This window comes from Echinococcus granulosus (assembly GCF_000524195.1).
Source record: "Echinococcus granulosus chromosome Unknown EG_S00056, whole genome shotgun sequence".
NCBI lineage: Eukaryota > Metazoa > Platyhelminthes > Cestoda > Cyclophyllidea > Taeniidae > Echinococcus > Echinococcus granulosus.
Genome location: NW_020170436.1, coordinates 371,494 through 394,221, shown reverse-complemented (window position 1 = coordinate 394,221; position 22,728 = coordinate 371,494). Strand labels below are relative to the sequence as shown.

At 45.6% G+C, this 22,728-nt stretch overlaps 4 protein-coding genes across 4 annotated transcripts; 1 reads left to right on the top strand and 3 right to left on the bottom strand. All coding sequences in view use genetic code 11, as the record gives it.

The window, feature by feature from the left end:
• Positions 1 to 693: 693 nt before the first annotated feature.
• On the top strand, positions 694 to 7,804 carry EGR_06414 (Protein transport protein Sec24C; the record flags this gene model as incomplete). The annotated part of the gene is made up of 11 exons (XM_024495663.1): positions 694 to 714; positions 2,479 to 2,612; positions 2,649 to 3,105; positions 3,882 to 4,157; positions 4,514 to 4,863; positions 5,132 to 6,023; positions 6,120 to 6,483; positions 6,606 to 6,709; positions 6,790 to 6,987; positions 7,232 to 7,321; positions 7,664 to 7,804. 11 exons carry the CDS (start codon positions 694 to 696, stop codon positions 7,802 to 7,804), a joined length of 3,027 nt encoding a protein of 1,008 aa, XP_024349939.1.
• Positions 7,805 to 7,990: 186 nt separating this feature from the next.
• Positions 7,991 to 14,464, bottom strand: EGR_06413 (V-type proton ATPase proteolipid subunit; the record flags this gene model as incomplete). Its single annotated transcript, XM_024495662.1, has 10 exons — positions 7,991 to 8,199; positions 8,242 to 8,376; positions 8,459 to 8,544; positions 9,145 to 9,259; positions 9,336 to 9,632; positions 10,512 to 10,806; positions 11,859 to 12,006; positions 12,229 to 12,361; positions 14,185 to 14,261; positions 14,304 to 14,464. 10 exons carry the CDS (start codon positions 14,462 to 14,464, stop codon positions 7,991 to 7,993), a joined length of 1,656 nt encoding a protein of 551 aa, XP_024349938.1.
• A 145-nt stretch (positions 14,465 to 14,609) lies between these two features.
• On the bottom strand, positions 14,610 to 16,823 carry EGR_06412 (hypothetical protein; the record flags this gene model as incomplete). Its single annotated transcript, XM_024495661.1, has 6 exons — positions 14,610 to 14,653; positions 14,772 to 14,874; positions 15,485 to 15,560; positions 16,052 to 16,122; positions 16,229 to 16,450; positions 16,635 to 16,823. The coding sequence occupies 6 exons, from the start codon at positions 16,821 to 16,823 to the stop codon at positions 14,610 to 14,612; spliced, it is 705 nt and encodes a 234-aa protein (XP_024349937.1).
• Positions 16,824 to 16,981: 158 nt separating this feature from the next.
• On the bottom strand, positions 16,982 to 22,343 carry EGR_06411 (SUMO-activating enzyme subunit 2; the record flags this gene model as incomplete). Its single annotated transcript, XM_024495660.1, has 9 exons — positions 16,982 to 17,163; positions 17,287 to 17,481; positions 17,749 to 18,016; positions 18,102 to 18,305; positions 20,996 to 21,204; positions 21,285 to 21,589; positions 21,661 to 21,907; positions 21,948 to 22,083; positions 22,236 to 22,343. The coding sequence occupies 9 exons, from the start codon at positions 22,341 to 22,343 to the stop codon at positions 16,982 to 16,984; spliced, it is 1,854 nt and encodes a 617-aa protein (XP_024349936.1).
• Positions 22,344 to 22,728: the final 385 nt, after the last annotated feature.

Here is a 22,728-nt window from a genome sequence, read left to right as displayed (position 1 = left end):
TGTAATTACCAAATTAACAAGGGTATAATTTTGGCAAATCCCTTTAAGCATTTCAAATTTGTTTTTAAAGTTATAACGAGCTATAACAATCCAAAACAGTAGCTCAATTAGTTTTCCCTAAAGACAAAAAAGACATAATACTTGGACCTGCAGAAGTGTTGGACTAAAAGTTGAGTCCCATAAAAAAGGACTGAATTGAACACAGTTTCGTGGTGGCAGAGTTTTGCACATATTCCTCCTTGCCTTTTTGTTTTCAGTCCAGAGCTGCTTAACCACATCTGGTATCGTCCTATGCAACTAGCAGGGAAGTGAAAGAGGTATCATGCGCCCACCTAATTGGCATCCTTATACGAATACAATATAAACTTTTGCAGATGGTTTACGATCATAGCTAGTGTTGCATTAGCTGTTAATAGCTTTTCTGTGGAAGAGAAAACCAGGTAAATGCCTTTGGCAGGCATCATTTTCAGCTCCCCCGTTAAGATGTGTCATTGATTTTCCCATCCGCAGCACGCACTTACACTACCGTGCTAATGCAAATCAAGGTTGATATTCTTTAGAAACCGGACCCCCTTTTAATTCTTATCGGTGTAGTGCTCCGAATCTTTCCAATGCATAAAACAGGACATAGTACTCAAACAGAATACGTGGTGATGGTTTACGTTATTGTTTAAGTCTACTAGGATTGACTGTATGCCAGGCAGTCCGGCGAAGGTGCGGAGGTGCAGTCCCAAAAAGGGTAGTTTAGCACACAGCCAGCGTACTACAATTGTAAAACTGGTTTGTTTTATAACTTTTACACAGAAATTTCCTTGGCTGCAAATGTTATGAGTTGTAAATTTTTTAACAGTGAAGGTCAATGAGCCTTCATGGGTTGTCCAATCGATTTGTAGTGGGCTCCCGGACCATATTGATGGACTTCAGTCCTTCTAGTAGTTAAAAAACGTGTTTGTTAGTATCCTGGCCAGTTATGATTTGTAAAAATATTTAAAAACCATTGTTTGGAGCTGGCGAATCACATTTCCGGCCTACTAACTTACTTTTTGATTATTGGTGTAAATTCTCTCCTAGATAGCATATATTAGTGCTTCAACCTGGAAAGTGATTTTGACACAATTCAGTTTTTTTGCCGGTGCTGTGCAATAATTCAGCCATTTGATTCGTTAAAGTCTCTCTGGACGCTAGAACCTAAGCCATTGAAATTATATTGGGCGGTATGTTCCCCCAGATATCCCAATGTTGCCCAGCCCATCTCTATGACCATGATACCCTAATATGTTTTAACGTATTAAGACTTTTCCAAATACGAGAAAAGAACTAATATTGGGGCTGAAAATACAATACTGACATACGGAAGACCTTGGGGTCAATGGCATGATCCGATGGCCAGGCGGTCCAGCGAGGATACAAAGGCGGCGCCTCTAAGTTGACTGTAGCTAAACTGTGAAGCTAGACAGATAGCTAATGCTTTGCAGCGTTGCATAAACTCTTCTTTCGTCACAAGGAAAGTTTCGGTGCGCCGCAGATTGTTCATAACCAGCATTGAAGGATAACGATGTGAACCATAAACATGCCAACTGAGCCATTATAAAATGTGCCCTAAAAACTTTAAAAATATTTTGTGTTTAGGGTAGGCTAACTGTAATATTACGTTTCGGCTTGATAAAGTTAATTTTAAAACTCCCAATATGTTTCGCACGCCTCTCAAACAAGTAATCCACCCTAAAAGGGGCATCATTAGTGGAGTCTATTTAGAGTTGTAGCCTTGAAATAAACATGCATCTAAGTAGATACACTATTCGTTCGAAGCTGTTATGGCACAAATATTTCATGCAATAATCGGACCAACTATTTCGCCCAAGCAAAGGAAGTGAAATAGATATCTAGTGCGATTGCGTAATTTTAACCTTTAAAATTGGCTTTTTCTTTGGAAAAAACTTACCAACGTGTTCTTTTAATTGTCTAGTAATAGGTCGCGCCGAAAGTCACTTCATTCAACAAAAATTTACGTCAAGCGGAGGTGTGTCTTATTTCCGTCATATCGGTAATTTCATTATTTGTACTTTAATCCGTTCCTTATTTGTTCTGTCTTTGACATTCATTTTCCCGTTGGGGGAGCCTTTTATTAGGTCTCTAGAGGCGTCTTTCTCCACATTAGTTAGTTATGTGTGCTTCTACGTCATCACTTTAATTGCTGTTTTTGTTTTTTTCCTTTTATACATAGGGTGCAAAATACACTCCGTTGTAAGTGTTCTGTAGCTGATGAGTTTTTTAAGCTTGTACTGCACCTTTTCCCAACTTTGGGGCAAATGGTATTCTTGTCATATTGGCTAAGATTATTTTGTCAATATTGCAACGGCTCATCATCCTTAGTATCGATTTTTTAAATTTCTTTTATCTGAATTGTTTTTCCACCCAATCGTTTAAAATTGTCTATTGTTCTATGTTATTGGACCTGTTACCCGCCTCATTGTTTAGATGCTTCCCCCAATGCAACCCATGCAGCAGCAACCACAGCTGCAGTCAAATAACCAGAGCAGCTACCCGGCCTATATGTACCCTCAATCTGCTGCCGAACCCACGCTTTTACCAAAAAGTCATTCCACAAATGGGTAAGGTATCCCTTCTTAATTTCATCCCTGTTCTAGTCCGCCCGTTCCCTCAGTACCCTACCAAAACATAGATGACGCCGTCCTAGCAAATCAGGTTGGAGCCCTAAACTTGGGCCACTCAGACAACACCTATGCCGGTAGTTATGCGGCACCACCCCAGCAATATATGATGAACAAATACTCTCAACCGATGCCGTACAACAATAACCCCCACTCAATGCCGCCGGGGATGGCTAGTCCCCCTCCGATGTCGCCACCGACGATGGTTAATTCCCCTCTAATGCCGCCATCGGCTTCTCTACAGCCTAAGTACCCGGCGCCACAGTATGTCCAGCAAGTGCAGCCTACCCCAATACAACCACAGCCGTTGTATCGGGGCGGTTATCCACCGGTGGGAATGATGCCACCAACACCACCAGCTCCACAACCCGCTATGCCCCAGAAAACGCAGTCGGCTCGAGCGATGGCGGATAGTATGCCAAATGCTATTGAGGTAAATGTACAATCTTGCATTGTATGCTGTAACTGGGGCTGCCGACTCGATTCTCTAGTGGACCGCATATGTGCTTGCAGAAAGCTGAATCTCTAGAGAGTCTAATTCTTCTCTAAAAGGTTTGAATAATCACGGTTTCATTACTTTTGCGCTGATTATAGCACAATCGCTTCCACAGATTTCTGACAGGTATTCTTTACGATCTTATGGCCTCACCAAGTTGTCGTCGACAGATGACTGAGTTTAATACAATGCAATAGATAGAGGATGTTCTTGGTCTGAGGATACCTTCACGATCTTTGGCACTCTTTAAGTCCATTCTGCTGTCTCATTTGGACAAGATAACTTGTGGGCCATGGTGATCGCGTTTTTACTGAGGAAAATTAAAGACTGTTCTCCAGATGATTTAAACATATTAAGTGGGATCGTCTCGAGTTCTGACAGTTCGTGTGGCTCCAAAATATCCCCAGGCAATGTTTAGGCTTTTGCTCGGAGTAATTGCTTTAATCCCCCCTCATGCGGTATCCCAAGCGTATATTACATCCTCCATTTTTTCGTAGTTGTTACAATAGATTAATGCACCTTTGTAATCGTGCTGCCCTCTTGAAATAGAGTCAATTTTGCATCGGGGAGACTCCTTTTTCCCCTAACGTCAAAATTAAAGATTAGGAAGGTTTCTTTTGCCAGTTTCCTTAATGGTTTAACCCCAAAGGAGAGGCGGAAGGTTGTGTGTGGAGGCGACGTTGCTGAGTTCTTACTTTTCCCTACTTCCACAGGTGATTGAGAATGATCGAGCTCAACGCGGTGCCGCCTCAGGAGTGGTCTTCCAGACTGGTGCGACAGGCGTAGCCCCGCCACTCTCCACCACGGACTTTGTTTGCCGCGACGAGGGCAATTGTAACCCGCGTTTTGTACGCTCATCCCTCTACAACGTGCCAACAACAGCGGATCTGCAAAAACAGGTCGGTTTACCCTTTGTCCTCAGTATCCAGCCCTTCGCACACCTTCATCCAGACGACCAACCCCTCGTGCTCACTGACATGGGCCCACAGGTGAGACGTCGGCTCCCTTTTTCATGAACAAATTGAGTGTTTGAGATTTAGTCGTTGAAAGGTTGGAGTAGATCGTGTTTTAGGGGCTTGATGAGTAGAATCGACTCATATGCAGGGAATGTCGAGTAAGAATTTGTATTTTGAGGGATCACTACAAGCATAATTAATCTGTTATCTGGTCTTTTGGTTGACAGGCATTGTTCCTCATTCAGAAGGCACTTTTGAAAGTTCACAAATAACTTGAAGAGTTTGGTAATCCGAGTTGGGTCGTCTAGGTGTTCTTCGAAGCATAGCTCATTGTCACCAACATAGCGTCTCACTCTTGGGGGACTGAGAAAGCTTTTTCTGCCCTCTAGGGTCCTGTCCGTTGCGCCCGATGCAAGGCCTACATGTGCCCCTTCTTCGTGTTCATTGACGGAGGACGTCGTTTCCAGTGCAGCCTCTGCGGAGCGTCCACAACAGTAGCGCAGGAATACTTTGCTCACTTGGATCACACAGGTCGTCGAATTGACGCCTTTCAACGCCCCGAACTTTGCCTCGGCTCCTACGAGGTGGTTGCCACAGCGGAGTACTGTCGTGACAACACACTGCCTTTACCGCCAGTCTACATCTTCCTGTTGGATGTGTCAGCTGCCTCAGTGAGATCGGGATTGGTCAATCTCTTCTGCTCCCGATTCATCACCGACATTCTACCACACCTGCCGAGGTAGCTTTTTCGCTTAAAAATACTACTCATCTGCATTTAAGTAGGTAACGGAAATCGACTCATTTACTGTTTTTATATTTTTTGAGATTTCGCAAGCAGAAACCGTTTTGACGTTTAAAGCCGCAGTATATCAACCTGCTTCGGCATTAGAATCTGAAGTATAGTCACTGCGAAATCACTCTTGGAGTATTAAGGAGAGTTTTTACTTTATCTCATGTCTGAGTCGATGAATGTTTGGGTGATAATCCGCGATCTACTTCCCTTCTAGAGACAAGCAAGATATAGCTACCGGCACAGTGACGGAAAGCAGCTCAACACCAATCTCTATCGGTTTCATCACTTACGATAGTCAGTTACACTTCTACAACTTCGTTCGGGTCAACCCGACAGATACCAATTCAACGGCTCTACTAAAGGCGCACATGAATGTGGTTGCAGACACTGTGGAAGTTTTCGTCCCTTCTCTGGAGGGCTTTTTAGTGGAACCCAATGCAGCTGCCCTGACTCATCTGCTTAGCACTATTCCGGGTCAGTTTGCGCAGCTGCAGAACGCTGCAGCCAGCGCCAATCTCCCAACACCGGAACCGATCCTCGGGCCTGCGGTGCAGGCTGGTCTGGAAGTTCTAAAAGCTGCGAATCGGTGCGGAAAACTCTTCATCATGCATTCGTCGCTGCCTACTGCTGATGCACCGGGAAAGCTGAAATTCAGGGAGGATAGACATCTTATTGGGACGGATAAGGAGAAGACTCTGCTTCAGCCGGCCACCGACTACTACACCAAACTGGGAAAGGAATGCGTGGAGGCAGGCGCTAGTGTTGATCTCTTTCTTTTCCCCAACTCTTTTATCGATGTCGCCACCATCAGTGAGGTGCCCAAGCTCACTTCGGGCAACCTCTTCAAATACTCATACTTCCAGGCCGATCTGCAAGGTGATCAGTTTATTGCAGATCTGCGAAATGCTGTGGGATTGCCGGAAGCCTTCAATGCTGTTATGCGAGTTCGCACCAGCACGGGAACGCGACCCTTTGAAACGCTGGGCAATATTAATTTGCCCAACGCAACAGATGTAGAGTTTGCGACTTTGGATGCTAACCAGACGGTGGTATGTGAGATCAAGTATGATGATAAACTGAGTGAGAATGACTTCGTCTTCATTCAGGTGAGTTGATCCCTCCAACTTGAAATTGGCTATTTGGCGCTCCTCTTCACTTTTCGACCTATTTAAGCTCAACTTCTCATCTTTGCATTGCTTTAGGTGGCAGTGCTTTACACCTCCGTAGGCGGTCACCGTCGCTTGCGCATTCACAACCTCTCCCTGGCCACCTCGTCAACGCCTGCGGATATTTTCCGTCTCGCTGATCTCGACACCCTTCTCACGTGGCACGCGCGTCTGGCGGTGCAACACGCCCCCGTCAGTCGCACTCCCTCCACCGCTCTGACTGAGGTCACTGCCGCGGTGGCTACGGCACTCGCTGGCTACCGCCACCTGTGCACCAATTCGAGTGGCGGTGGCCCGGGCGGCGTTGGCGCCAGTCCCGGTGAACTGGTGCTGCCCGAGACCATCAAACTGATGCCACTCTACGCTCAGTGTCTGATCAAGACGGATGCCATCAAATCAGGTAGGTTGTTTAACCTGTTTAACTCGTTCAACGGTTGAGTGAACCGTTACTTTAATAGATGGTAGGTGCTGGAATGATTGTCACGATGCGAGAAAATATTTTCACCTGGTTTCATCGTGTAGCAAAGAACACCTCCATCGATGATCGTGCCTACCTCCTCTTCCTGCTGAACTCAATGAGTCCCAAGGCGACGAACAACTTTGTTTATCCACGAGTTTACCCTCTTGTAAGTCAGCTTTTTTCGGGTCGTTTTTGCATTCAATTGAGAATAGTTATTTCCACTGATTCCTTCAACTCTGTCTTTAGCACGAGGTAGTTCCAGAAACGGCTGGCAATGAGTTGCCCACACCGATCCGCTGCTCATACGAGCGTCTTGATCCGGAAGGTGTTTACTTCGTCGAGAACGGCGTTTACGCCTTTCTATGGTGCGGTCTCCAGGTGAATCCTATGTGGATTCAGCGGGTATTCGGTGTCACCGATGTCCACGTGCTACAACCTGAAAAGGTGAGTCCTTTTTCCACCCTTTCCGACTGATTCCGACACAGTGGGAACCGACAATTGGTTGTGATCTCACCACAGTAGTCCGCCTTTCTATCGAATGTCTCCTAAATTGAAAATCCGTGTTGGACTTGGACACCGAGTGGATTACTTCCCGTCAAGTATCGGGAGGGACGAGATTAGAAGCACCCTCTTTTTCGGTGTCTGAATCTAAACTTTTAACGGAATCTACCCTCTACCTCTTTTATAGGCTACTTTAACCGAGTTGGACAATCCCCTCTCAAAGTGCATTTGCCGTCTGGTGCTTCCAGTGCTTTCTCAGTTCACCCACTTTCCTCGGGTAAGCCTCTTCTCCCCCTCTTGCCCCTTGTTTGTCCTTCTGATCTCAGCTGTGCTACTAATTTTGGGAATGAGTAGCACCGGTTGTATCTCATGTTGCTGAAATGGCCATGCCGTTAGTAGGGTCATTGACGGTAGGATCTGAATATCGGCTTGTTGTAATCTTGACCTTGAGTGTTGCGTTCCATTCGAAACGTAATTCCGTCCATATCGATGTCAGTTGCATCGTAATTCATGCATCTAATTGCACGGGGAATAGGAAATGTGCACACTACTTGTATTGAGTTAGTAGCACATTGGTCTGCTATTAGACGCCTTAGGTAGTTGTTTTTGCCCTTTTCAGTTACGCGTTATTCGTCAGAACGAACTATCCGAGGCCTGGATTCGCCGCCTCATGTATGAGGATCGTGACGACTGTGGAAATGCCACCTACGTGGAATATCTCTGTCATGTGCACAAGGAGGTTCGAGCCCTTCTCAAGTAGTCTATTATTCCTCCTCCTCCTCCTCCTCTTCCCCCCTCTGCCCCCTGGTTTGACAATGGCTTTGACTTGCAACGCCAATAACATGTATTGACTTCCATCCGACTGCCTGCCTGCCTGCCTCGTTCTTCTTAATTACAGCTTACTTTGTCGCCAGCAAGACATCACAAAAGATAAAAATTTGCGATTTCAGTTGGCATCTGTTTGACGTTGATAAAGACGTAAGTGATCCTTCTGTTGAAGCTGGGCAAGCGCTGCATTCTCGCGTTTATCGATCTCCTCCATTTCATGAACAATTTGGGAGATCTCTGATTGAATTTGGGTCTTGTAGTCGGCGGCCTTGCCCAGCCTCCGCATCTCCTCAAGGAAGGTCTGACGATCTCGTAGCTCATCGAATACTAATCGGAGGTGGTTTTAGGAGTTGTAAAGGAGGTGCTTACACTCATCAAAACGACTGATGCAAGCTGACTTCTCTTCCGCAGTTCTGGCGGACCGGGTCTTCTCAATCTTGAGGTCCTCTCCATAGGCGAAGATAGACGCTAGGCGTTCTTTTTCTTCTTCACGACTTTTAAATTCTGAGAATGTCATGAATAATCTCAAAGGCAAGAATTCATGCCGAGTTGTGGTTTCAGAAAGCAGGCTAAAACTACTATTAACCTTTGGCGAGACGGGGTTTTGGTATTTCGTATGCGCCGCTGGCGATAATCTCATCGCGAGTTCTCAAGGCGCCGAGAGTGGGTCTCCTAAATTGGAACAAATAAAACACCACATTTTATGTTACTTATTCGATTGAGCGCAGTTTTGGGTTTCCGATTTCACAGAGTCTTTAAAGGTGGACGGCAAAGGTTGGCCCTCTAGAGCACCATGCAGAGAGGTAGAGCCACCTTACTTGTTAATTTGTCCCTAATTTCACAACGAAATTTATTGGCCAGTTTAGAATCGTTTATCAGAGCTAGAGATGTTTTCAAACATAAAAGCTGTCATACTTTTTAAAAAATCTGCTGTGTCTTTGCTATAATGGGTAATATGGGAGTCCCAAACACATGATTGTTTCCCAGTACCCATCGTCGTTGCCTGAGAAGCTTACCGACCTTCGAGTTCGAAGAGTAACTGAGTATGCAATTGATAAAAACAAAATGATCGTCTTAAAAAGACATCATTGTTCCATTTTTGGGTACTTTGAAGCCTCAACAAGTTTTATTTAAAATTCTCATATAGTTTGGAAATTTTTTTCTTTATATTTGACTCTTTAATTCGCATTTTTCTTTATTCTTAAATTAATTGGCGAAAAAAGAAGTAGTTGAATACTATGTTTGAGGCTCTGCTATCTAACACCACCTTACTTGCACACTTCCAACTCGGGGGTGATCCAAACGCCAGTCCAATAGCAAACCCGATGGCGAATCCACTCAGGGCTGCCGGCTGAGCACATAATCCCCGTGGCTTCCTGAGTGTTACCTAGTATCCGAGTCGAAGAGCACCAAACAAGACCCTCACTGCGACCGCTCAACTCATGGAAACCTTAACCCCGCACTAAGAGAACACAAGCCCGTCTCCTCACAAAACCAACAAAGCACAGCCGAGACACGACTAAAAGGGAGAGAGATAACATTAGTAACAAAAGAAGTCGACGCGAAAGCTGCATGCATGTGTGTGAATGTTGGAATGTTCGTATTATGCACTGGAAGGTAGGCGAGAAGAAGTAGACAGGGACAACACAGACGGGAATCTACGGTTTGGCTGACAGTACCAGAACCATGCGCCGCATGAAGACGAGGATCATCATTTCGCCAGTCTATGCTGCCTTGTTGCCCATTCGAATTCGAGAAGTCTATGGGAGGGAGAAAGAAATACGCTCTTAAAAGTCAGATCGGGAAGAGTAATTTATTGCACTAGGTCTGGGCAATTAAGTGGCCTCCACTCACACAAAGAGCTTTACACAACCACCCACGGCAGGTGATGGAAACAAGTGACCTGTACGCAATGAGAAGCCACTTAAAAACCATCACGCACATTCAAACCATCGGCTGTAAGACTTTTCTACGCTTACTTCCCAAGGATCATGAGAAAACGGTCACGGATGGCACTGCCACAGCGTGCTCTCCGGCTGGGATAAGTAGTCATCAATGGATTTGAGAAAATGACTGACCCAGGATTAACCCAGCCTGGTGACTACACAGATTTTGAGAATACTACATCTTACCAAGAAATTACGGAACACTGCTGCATGAGGAGTCGCAGTATACACAGGCCTACTCGATGTGTTGAAAATCCGCGTTTCCTACAATCTGTGAAGAATAACTGCGGATAAGCAGTAGGGGATGTAGGGTACGTTGATAGTCCGCTTGATCTTCGTGTCATGGTGAAATTAGCGCGCAAGCTACCGATTGGGAAAGCGAGTAAGCCGACCAAAACTCAAAGGAATTGCTTTCCAGGCATACTAAGTGGTCCGACATAAACAAAGGGGCAAGAGATGACTGACAGGATGTTTAAGTCTGAGCGCATAGTGATACTCGCATGAAAATACTAAAAAATGCAAAAGTACGTCTGGATGAATGATTACTTTACAAAACGATCAAGAGCTAGACACAAGACAAGCCCCAATGAAGGCAAATTTTGAAGATCTTGTAGAAAATACGTGAAATAGGAGGTATGACTGATCAATCCCATTAATACTTCAAAGAAGACACGTGGCCAAATAAATTCTCACAACCTTGCTGAGATAAATCAGGATAGATTATACAGTGCAAGGGACACACCTGAAGGATGGAGACAATAACACCGAATAGGCCAATGGCGGAGGCGAAGATCTCAATAATGAGGATCTTGACGAAAAGCGAGGGATTGGCGGCGTCAGCTAACGCAGCGCCCGAGCCCACCACACCCACGCAGACGCCACAGAAGAGGTTGCACAAACCCACCGTCAGTCCCCCGCCGAACATTGCGTAGCCGGCTAGGTAGTTCGCTCGCACCACCGCTTCACTCACCACTGCAGGATTGAAGGGCTAAGCAGGACAGAGGAAGGAATAAATTATGTTCGTTAGTCTATTAAACCCACCTATTTTAGTCGTTGAATTAAAGCAATATGCTACCTTCACCAGGCCGCTAACTTATAAATCCTGAAAAAACTACATCTACAGAATACTGCCAGGCACCTCAATTCATTAACTTCGGCAGTTCTTCCTTTCCTTCCAATCAAATGGCCTCCCCGAGTTCAGTAGGGTTACTCGAGGTCTTCAACTGAGTAGCTACCGTGGTAGAGCATAACAGGAAACGATGACAATGGTCGACTGAAATGACTCAAAGGAGTGATCTACCCTATCACATTAACGTACTGATCTGACCTCTCAGTAGCACCCTGTAACCTATCGCGTGGATTCATAACTTACCGATTTCCATCACATGAGCACTAGCTGACACGTCTTACATGCAGCACAGCCACATTTAATGCTTCAACCAAGCAAATAAGTGCGCCGTCTCAACCTCGATTCCCGTAGCTACATCTGTACGACATGCTACCTTATACCAACAGTTAAAACAATGAAAGAGAATGAGAAGCATGAATCTATCTGGATGGCATGAGTAATGGTAGTAGTAGTAGTATATACTGCCTTTCTCTCCCCAGTGATAGCAACAAATGCGGTGACTACTAGGGACGGCCGCTACTTTGTAAAAGCCAATGACAGCAACATAATGCCTCAAGAAGAACATGAACCAGCCCCCGCTTCATGAATACGAATATCACATCGGCGCTCAGCTGTGCAACAGCCGTCAGTAGTAGGGGAGTTGTAAATTATTTAAGAGAACGTGAATCACACCTCAGCAATGTGATACCCCAGTAATAGAGGCAAAGGTGGAAGTGTCAGAATAAACATCTAAAAATGTGTGGTAGCTGCGAGTATGCAGCACGTCAGAGTATTCATATCAATACAAGGTAAAGTCATGAAAAGAGTGGAATATCTTATAGGGATATGATATACGTTTGTATAAGTATGATTAAAAGGACCTCATTCAAACATCTTGAGGCCAATTAGAAACAAATTAATGGAAGACTTACCTCAATCTGGTTACCGATGACGATGGCCATAATGATTCCGTAGATGGCAACGGCTTCACAAAAAATGATGCTGATGAGGTTTTTGGTTCTGATGCGAGGAGCCTTAACACCAGCACCAACGATGCTCGACCCTGTCACATAGATGCCCCTACAATTAATTTACGAGATGGTGTGAGTATCCATAAAGGATAATTACCACATAAAAGACGAAGGAGTACTGGAGTTTACTTCTTGCAAACAGAAAGGCTCAATAGCAGAAAAATAAACATCACCAACACAAATCCACGATTTAAAAAAACCGGTCAAAATTACAGCATATTTATTCATACGCAAACATTCAAACCACATGCAGGTACTATTCTAAATTTACCAAGCAGCACCGACTACGGAAAGTGAGATCGCGAGGCCGACACCGACACAGGCCCAAAGGTAGGGTGAAACACCCTCGAGGACCCATCCGATATCAAAACGATAGCCATTGCCACTTAGAAGGTAATATAAAGCTGTGAGAGATAAAAACAGCGGGATATCTTACCGATATAAAAAAGGAATAGGGTAGCAAAGTAGAGGGGACCTTTAACAGCAACTGAGGCAGTCATCTTAGTGGAAATAAGAGGCGGCTATGTCAACGGCCTCACTAACCAATCAGATGCAGGAAAATACTAAGAGCAAGAAAGCTTGGATAGAATTTAAAAATTATAAAGCTTTTAAATAAAACGAAAAAATAGCGACTAAAATAAATTTTTAGCAAAATAGTCTCTAAGTAAAGTTTTGGAGGCAACTGGGACGTTGCTAAGACCTTACTGGAAGCCTTTTAATTTAGCCCACGTATTTTACCTCATAGTGCATTTTAATAGAACGCGACACTTTTTTTAACTTACTGACTATAGCCGATTGGTATACGAGCACATCTTTATTGCGCTAGCCTAGATTTGAATAATGGGTGCGAATTATTCACCCGGGGAGTTCAGGTCTACAAATGCTAAGGGGAAACTGCAGCCGAAACATACCTTAAGACCGTAGTGCTCCAGGTCTTTTTTATAGTCACACACTTAATATTAGCATGCCAGAAAGCACTAGGAAGCTATCAGCATGACCCAGATATTCCGCCTATGGAGACCTAGATGTCTGCATTGTCAAACGCCGTAAAAATTATTAATGAAGTCACTGCATGTCCTTCCCTGCATTTTAAGCACCATTCTTGGCGCTCTCTTTGCCCAATCCTTCAAATCAGCACGCCGAACGCAATCGGTTCTGTAAGGAAAGCACCCACGAGTCACTCCTCCCAGTGATAGAAATACCATTCAACTGAAGAGTTACTCGACCTCAACGTCATCGATCCCTCTCCGATATTCCACTGAATTTGGGGTTTCATTTTATGTGGGGACCGTAGTGGTGGAAGGAGGAATGTGCAGGCCATCCCATATGCCCATTGCAGGTTGTAAGACCACCGGCCTAAAAGCAGTTAGGTAACAATGGACGACCATTAAAAGGGTTCCGTTGGGGTTAGGTTTCGCGCCTGTTCCTCCTTGCTACTTTCTCCTCACTCCAGTGCTGCTCAGCTAAATACCTATCTGGACTCCATCCTGCTAGTAGAGATATGGCGAGTACACCTAGTTGACATCTCCAGATAGATACCGCGGACAGCTCCAATAACAAACTCTTTTAGGGGTTCACACCGTCACTTCAGTTCATAGCGCCCTAAGTCCTCTATGAAGTCGTAAAAAGCCGCAGCAGCATGGCAGGCTATCGGCATGGCTTGGAGGCCACGCCGCCGAGCGGAAATACAATCTGCGGAGACCCAAGAGCTCGCGTGATCAAACACAGAGTTAAACAAACCATGAAAGCATTCCACAGCCATACACCTTTCCCATAGGACAAGATTTGGGCAGTACAGCACTAATCCCACCTTTGTCTCCGCCTTGGAATCCATAGCCACAAATGACGGTGCCACGCCTGGCTTCTCACCTTTATCCACTTGCACTGACGACTCCGACGTTTCCCACACATCAACTGCATACTCTAAGGCTTCCTGACCTCTGCTGCCGACTTACTCATTACTCGCAAGTTAATATATATGCAGTCATTCGCTCACAGGTTTGGGCACGATACGACCGAGAACAGATCAAGACTGACTAGAAGCCATCAAGATATATTCGAGAAAGAGTACCCCAACCAAGCATGATGACACCTTTCAGGGACTAGGCGTCAAGTCTTCTCTTTGAGAGTAAAGTCGAAGTCGGGAAAGAAGAATTTGATTTCTTCCTCCGCTGACTCATCACCATCTAAAGCTATCGCATCAGAGTGGCGGTAAAGTAGTTCCCACCTGAACCATGAAAACCATTGCGTGTGTCAGTTAGACCCAGACATCCTCGAAGGCTAGTTGGTTCAAAAATCACGGTTCTGGAAGAAAAAGTAAAGAAGAAAACTGCAATTTAAACCTACTTATATGTCTTGGTTGGACCAATGAGTTCCCGCCACCTCGAAACGGCCGATTCGCCAGCCAGCACGTAAACACCGATCGGACCACTGAAGGGGCAGATAAAAGGAAGGATCAGGGCATCGGGATCAGCGAGGGAGCCATTGATGTCAACCGTCAAACGCATTTCAAGCCTCGTTACTCCTTCTTTTCACCAGGGATTAGAAGCTAATACATTGAGGTGTTCAGTGTTTAGAGAACAAGCAGTAGAGTGTTTCAAATAAGCTAGCGAGGAGGGGTGAATTGGGAAAAAGGACTTAAAATTCGTACTCTTACGCGATCATGTAGTTGACGAGACGCTGGTAGAAGAATTTGCCTGCATTTGAAAAGGCAGAAAAGAGGAACACTAGACCGCCTTAGCCAGGGTGGTGAGAAGGAGACGGGAGGCGAGGAGAGGAGAGGGACAGAGGAGAAAGAAAAGTAGAAAAGCGCACCTCGATGTGCAGCATAAAAGTCCTCCGCGCGTCCTCGAGACATACGGAATTCGCGGTAGACCAGTGGTTTCAAACCGCTCCCTCGAATGGCCTCTTCCGCGTACTTAGTGAACCAAGAAGAGAAGTAGATTAACAGGGAGTGGTGCCGGTAACCAAGATGGATGAAGATGCCACAGAACGAGAGGAGGATGGGTGAGCCAAGGATGGATAGGCTGATCAAAAAGGTGTCAGTGTATCAAGTGCCTAATGGACAAGAAGTTAAGAATGGCGGGGTGGTCCAGCAATCTGGAGATATTTTAACAGATGACGCAAGAAGGAGTGGATTAACGTATGGTAGAAGGATTGATAGGCGGATCGACCGACGGACATCAACGAATGTCCACGGAATCGGATGAGTGGATTAAGACTGGGCGAGTAAAGCGGGAATGATCGGGAGAATGGGAATGTTTGAACCAAGGACGAATTGACAGACCACCCAACTCCGGTTGTCTTATTGACAATGGCTTAAGGTACTGGATTCTAAGGGGTGGAATAAGCGAGACATTTTGAATAGAACGCCTTTCAAACAACTCTTACAAGTGCATACGAGAGAGAGAGAGCTACTAGTCAAGTTCATGGAGTTAATCAGAAAGCCAAGAGACATGGCCCTCAATCCTAACATCAACCACAATCCCCCAACAGTGATGAGGTTATCAAATGGGTGGCGGACTGACCTGGCGGTAGACCTCAATTCGCTGCACGTCAGGTTTGAAAATGGCCAGAGTGAAGCGTCGTCCCACCGACATGCAGCTGAAATTAAAAGCGCAAACGTCACACTCGCTACTTATTTCATAATTAAGTAGGACACTGACAGGTACAAGCCCTTTAAAGTGAGGACGCCAACACCGACTAGACCTTACTGTTACTAAAGGCCTCCCAGCCCATTACTTCCATCTCAACATGCCAAGGCAAAGAACCGGTCAGAAGCGGTGGAAAAGCACAAGCCGTCAGGTGAATGCGAGACGTTTAATCGGAAGCGGAGCTCCTCTAAATTGAGACGTCCCCTTCGGACGTCTCAATCCATGCCTCCCAGCACACGTTCATCAAATCAGTAGCTGCACTACCCCCAGTGAAAGAAAGTCACCCAAATAAACACACACAGCAAAAGCAAGCCATGTTAACGCGAACAAGCTTGACATAACTTGGAGAAATGAGAGAGCAACAAATAAGCACATATATTTGATCATCGCGACTCCTCTGCCTGTTCCGCTTATTTACAAATCGCTTCAATGTTTTCTGACACCTCCTGGAGGATCTTCAGAGGTCGCCCTGTCGCCTCCTCTGTCGACAATGCCGCAAGCTTCTCCGAGACCTGAAACAGAAGAGGAATGACAGTAACACAGCAGCTAGTAGTGACGCTTGAAGTTCACCATCACCACTTTCCAGGTAGTGGTAGTTTGACAACCTAGCCAACGTACCTCTTGAATTTGGTCAGCTGCTCGTGTTATTTGAGCCAATTGGGAGGCGAATTGGTGCAGACTCTCCACACCCCGTTGGAGGGCCACAATCTGCGAGGCAAGGTTCTGCGCAGACTCCGATAACGATGCAACCTCGACCTCTGAAGAGGGTGGTGGCTGACGCAACAGTTGTTCACGCAGAGACGAGATTTCCTGAGTCAATTGCGTGTGCGCTTCTATCCACTAAAAGGAGACTTTGTAACCCAACTTGTCCCAAAAGATCAGGGACGAATTCGCCCTACCCAAATGAACCCCTGTAGGTAGGTGATCTGGGCCTGCAAAGGCACGGTGAAGTTTAAGATCTTAGTTTGCGACTGTAGGAGGGGGTTTCATTTCGATAAAGAGGGGGAAAATAAAAAATCCTAACCTCTTCCGAAACCTCCTGACCATAGATGGGTGGAAGCTCAGAGGGCGCAGAGGAAGAATGAGCTGGTGATAAGGGAGCAGAAGACTCAACGTCCATCACTTCCGTCTGGAGGGAGAGAACATCAGTGGACGGCAATTCGTAAAAGCAGTCGATAACCTTGATCGCGAATTCTGCCGAGTTCGAGGCCATTAGTCTGCAGAAAAAGACGAGGCAGTTGATAAGTAAGCAGGAAATCGCCTTATCAGCCCTGGTAACAAAACCAGTCGCAGTATTAAAAATGCGTTTTATTAACATAATGACAAAGAGCTGTGACACAATTCAGTCGGGATGATTGACCGGTGTCAGCATCAATCTAGCATAACAATCTCTTCGTCTTCATCCCCTTCAACGACACCATCATCTAGACCGAGTTTACGGACCTTAGACGGTTGTGAAGGCTCAGAATTGTCAATGGAAGAATAGACCTCTTCAATGTCGGAATCGTCTGTCTCACGCGTGCGTTTGGACCCGGTTGGAGGTGGCTCGGGACCTGGGAAGAAAGTGGGAGAAAACGGAGAATTGTGAGGCCTAAAACGAACTGCTTAAGGAGGTATGACGTAGAGGAGTGTGATAGGCCTCGGGATGGCAGTAAGCCTTTCAAAACACCACGTACGATCTGTTTCTTTTGCAGCCTCCTGATCCGACGCCTCGTATTCGCCCTCTACACGCCAACTGGAATTGTCACGACTTCGCTGGCTGGAGACGATGCGCAGGTAGAAGGTCATATTCTGTCGGAAGTCGTCGCAGCGCAGGCGAGGGCAGCCTTCACCAGTCAGATTGAAGTCAAGCAGAGTTTCCTGTTCAATGTCTAGTTGAAAGAAAAGGCGTCGAGCTGTGGATAAGCCATTCCGATTTCAATCCAAATTGCTTGTTACTAATAATAACAGCATTCTTCCTAGCAGGCTCACCTCCACGTAGTCGAAGCGCACTTGCGCAGTTCCAACATCAAATTAAAAAGAAGAATTGACATTTCTAACCGGAAAATAATGATGCAGCACAGCAAAACGAGTAAACAAATGCTACGTCAAAAAGAAATGCAGTGCGTACAAACTTTCAGTAGACATTTCCAACTCACCTTCTGTCTCATCGCCATCGGAGGAGATGAGGATGATTCCCTTACCCTCTATCTCCACATCTGGAGCAATCATGCCCAAATGCTTTATAAGCACATTCTCCTTCAGGTGAATCAGACGCATCGTCGCAGGGTCGCAGTGAAGACGCAGCTCCTGTGTCTGTGCCCCCGAGCACACCAGGCAATTTGGATTCGGTGGAACCGGTCGACATGGTGCCAGAAAACGCCCGAAACCGGCCGGCTGTCGATGGAGGAACACTGTGCGGACCGCCTATGGAGCAAGAGAAAGTAGCAGCTTAACCCAATTCAACTGGCGCTTTAGTTTTTTTGACCTAAGGTGAAGGGAGGTTGCTCACATCAATTCGGCCCTGGAGAACATTGAGAGCTTGTAGCACCATAGCACCGGCGATGATGGCGTTGGTGGTAGCAATGGCGGGAATAATATTCCCAGCGAAAGATTTCACCGCGAAACGGGTCAACTCCTTGGCGCCGGGCACGTGGAAGAGGATGGCACGGATGATGGAAGCTGCGGCGACAAAATCCATGGCATCCGGGTCATCCTACACGTGGAATGGAAGCACTCAAGTGGTTAGTACTTCACTAGCTGGGTTCAAGTGGGTCATACTGGCTGACTGGTTGGTTCATGAAATGGCTATCCAACGGAGAATTAGCCCCGTCGTGGGTTCCAGTAATAGGCAAATTGAACTAACTCCAGAAGCGTCAGGAATGGCAGATATTGGAGCAGCTCTTCGCACTCTTTCTGCTGTAGATTCTCCTAAAAAAGCTTTATCAGTTGTTCAAGTAATCGCTTTCCTTGCCCGACGATGGGAGAGTAGATGAAGAAAGGAAACATACTAGCACTTGTGGAATATGCTTCGCTGGCAATTTCCGTGGCATCCACCTTACTCGAGTGACCTGAAACCGAGGCTGCGGTGGATCCTGAACTCGCCACCACCCAAACAATCACTCCTCCTCCCCTCTCCTCCCGGACTAAACTACTCACCTCAAACACGCACCACTTCATCCATAACCCCAATAAGACTATCCTTACCTTGTATGCAAGTTCATGCGCGTGTACGTAATGGAATACATACGGAATAGTTCACTTGCTGAAGGCCAAACAGCAATCACGGCTGAGGTCTATTCACGCTGATAAATGCAACGACAAGGCGTGTAATAAAGGCTTTTCCTTCTTCTCAAAAAAACCAAATAGAGCTAGTGCGCCAACCGGAACAACAAGGTCCTCGCACTATTCCTACGGGACTGACCTGTGAAAGGCCTTTCCATTTAGTTAGGAAGAGAGGGAGGGAGGACAAGGGTTAGTGGCCACCTATCCTCTTCATCGCCCGTACCCCCTAGGTGAAGGCAATTGCTCCTAGTGATGGTTGCCATCTTTTCTTGGCTTTAGATAATCACATGAGAAATGGGCAGTAGATAGTTGGTAACTAAGACCGTTGAGGCAGATAGAATAATAAACACGACGACAGGGCCAGCGCTGAGGTGTCGTTGGCTTCTGGAGACAAAGCATTACATAAAAGTGAAATCCGCACCAACTCCAAGTCGTATTGGTACTGGACGAAAAGGTGAAATGTTAGGTACTTTAACAAATGAAAACCTCATCCTATTACTTAAGTTCAAGTTATAAAAAAACTACGTAAACTTATTAGGTTGCGCAATGGCAACAAAATCCTATCAAACAAATACAATTAGTAATCTCACACTCCCATCCTTCAACGTCCCTAGCACACCATAAACGGCTCCTGACAGGTAAAGTAGAACCGCCACTGAGTTGCGCCACGGCATTCCCTTTCCTTTCAGATGGGAAGTTTTTTCTACACCAGTGAAGTTGAGACCCACAAGAAGAAGATTGGGCCTTCACAAATTGAAGTAAAGCTTTTCGTGTACACGAGGGTCACATTTCCGTCACCAACGGTAATATTTAATGGAGTGAAGACTGTTTCGACGCCTCGATAAGCAGTGATCATGGCCCTTAGGTGCCCCTTCGCAGTCTTTGAAAAAGGCGAAAGGTCCCCATAAATAAGTGCGCAGCTTTTGGTAAGTCTCCACCAGTCAACAACCGCTCTGCTTTGCCAAGAATGAAGTCTACGAGCTGGCAGAGTTTTCTCAGATGAACCACTTCCAATAACTAACAGCTCCAAAACTGACAACATGAGAAGGCATGATGAGCCTTTAAAATGACCCTCGGGGTTATCAGGAAACGGGTAGCAATGAAAGAAATGATCTGTTCGGTGGATTCTCACAGAGCACGATTCTTCCATGCATTGACAGAGGGAATACTATGAAATTTACCTCTCTCCCACTGATGGCAGCAAGATCATCCAAATGCTAGACTTCTTGGTTCCTTAATAAAAGGCACTTCCTAACGTATTCTCCATCAACCTACACAAGACCATCTCCCCCTTCCCTTGAATGCAGAGAGGCATTTAAATAAGCGCAGTGAAGGAAGAGAGTGAAATGAGTTCGTGTACTTTAATGAGACTTTTTCCATTTCATTTGCCCAACGTGAGAGCCGATCCGGTCAGGGAATCTACTAGTCAACAGTAGTCTTTTGAGTTAAGATCCACTTTCCTTGAAGCAATTTCCGAAGCCTACAGGATACACTACTGTCTAGCCGGAGGAAAACACCAACAGGGGTGAATCAGCCTCCGTGATTTCGTTCTTTTACAAACCATTCCCTGTATTTTTATGCCAAAACTGTTCAAACAGGCGGTAATATCAGTTTCATCTCAAATACGTCCTGCAATATTCCTAAAGCAGCCAAAAGCTTTTGTAATTTTTTGGCCAATCTAATTTCTCAGAATAATTTATTTGATAGGTGAATTAAAATGCCAGCAGAAAAAAAGACGAGAAAAGACGCAGTTTTAACACATTTTACTACTGTTTCTGTTAGCGTCACCTGTATTTGACGCAAGTACTCCGTATTTATGAGAAATGATCGCGCAAAATCAGTGGGCAAACAGATTGGTTGAGTTAAAAAGCAACAAAGTAGATGTACGATGCTCATTATCGAAGAAGAGCGACCTGTTACCTTTGTAAACGGTGTTGCTTGACCAGAAAAATAAAACGGGGTTGTAATGGCCGGTTGGTCTACGGGACGGAGCCAACAAGTGACGAGGTCGCGGGACAAAGAAAAACAGCGCATAAACGACACCGAGGTCCTTTCAATTGGCATTCTGAGCAATAGTCCCCTTCCTTTAAATCGTTGCTAACTCAATTCCAGTTAAATTACTGCCGCAACGGAGAACATAGCAGAGCGAGTAGAGGAGAAGCGACCCACCTTATCCCACACGAGCGGTTTGTGATCCCCGGCCGCAGGGTCCGCGAGGCCTGCTTTCCCACGCAGCGCTCTGGTACTGGAAAGGAAAAGACTGATCCAGCCCTCCAAACTCATTTGTCGCTGGTCTCGCAGGCCCTCTGCACCGTCTTTACCATCTAGACCTGAAAAAAAAAAATTCACACGAACATAAGTGAAGTGCATAACCAGGTACAAAGTGGTAGATGGATGCAACGACATGTACCTGGATGAGCTCTAGCCGCCTTCAACGTGCATGCATCCAGTGGACACGGTTCACGTCTATCTGGATGATCCACCCACAGGCTGCGCATGCTCAACAACGTTGAGATGTCCCTGTTGAATAGTCGCAAAGCGAGGGACTCTTCGGGACTCATAGAGAAGTCGCAGGAATCAGCGGTTCGCGACCATAAGGAGCTGTTTTCTTCAGATTTTTCATCATCCTGGTGGTTTTTGGAGTTCTGTGCTTCTGGGTCGTCCATATCGGGAGAAACTTCCTCGTTCTCAAAATCCGCCTCTCCAAAAAGTTGACTGAAAGGCAAGACGGTGCATAGCAATTTCAAATCACACCACAAATTATTTCTGTATGAAAAAGAACTAACTTAAAGAGGAATTTCGCCCAGACAACGCAATGAACCGGTTCTGAGGGAGTATTACGAATAGTACAAGTGGGATAAGTTCGTCTATCATTCGCCCTCGGGGTGCACTCAAAACAGGGTGCTTGAGGTCCTTTTGGAGTCCTTTCAGCGTAGACTAAAGGCTCCACTTGACCTAAATAACCCGCAGTTCCGGATTCAATAATGGGCTTGTTTAGGTAGACACACATTCGGTTGATGTGACGTCTTGCAGCTGGAAAGCAACAGTATTTAGCCCAATTTCCTGCACAAACCTTGATTATCAAGGGCACTGAAAACGATGTCAAACTGTTTGAAAAACTCATCATTGAATCGGGAACTGAATATGCTCGCATGGTAGGGTGTCAAATCAACATCGTTCCGCAATTGTTTGATGCTCTCAGAAGCCACCTAAGGGCAGAATACCGGACTAAATCGAAGATGTTACCTCGGCTTTAGATTTTCCAACGTGAATCTTTCGAAAGAGAAACTGTCTATTCAAATTGCTTACATCTATGGTGTCTAAGTCAATCTACCAAGTAAAAGATGTTGAAGGGGCCTACTAGCGAGATCTTCTTAAATCCACTGTAAACGAGATTTTTCAAAAGTTCACAACCGATTCCACCGGCTCCGACGACAAGAACATTATAGCCTTCACCCAGCTTTGACATTGCCCAGAGGCGAATGAGCACACGGGCTATAGGTGGACAAGCACATCTCAACAAGTTTTGCTCATGCCACGATAGGAGAATTACGAGGCTTCTCGTTAAGTATCAATATAGACAACAGCTCATTCTTATCCCCAATATTACTTTCACTAAAAAGGCATATATGAGGAACGCATCGTGTCTCCAAATTCCCATACAAAAGCATCTTAGTGCTGAGAATGCCTTGATTTTTAAACGTGTAGTGAAATTATATCTGATGCAAATATTTGTATTTGCATTTACTTCGAATGCAAACAGAATAAAAGGCGTTTAGCTAGGATTGTAGTTCCCATTCTAACACTGTAGCTCCTTAACCCCCCCCCCCTCCCTCTACGTAGGTCGGACGAAG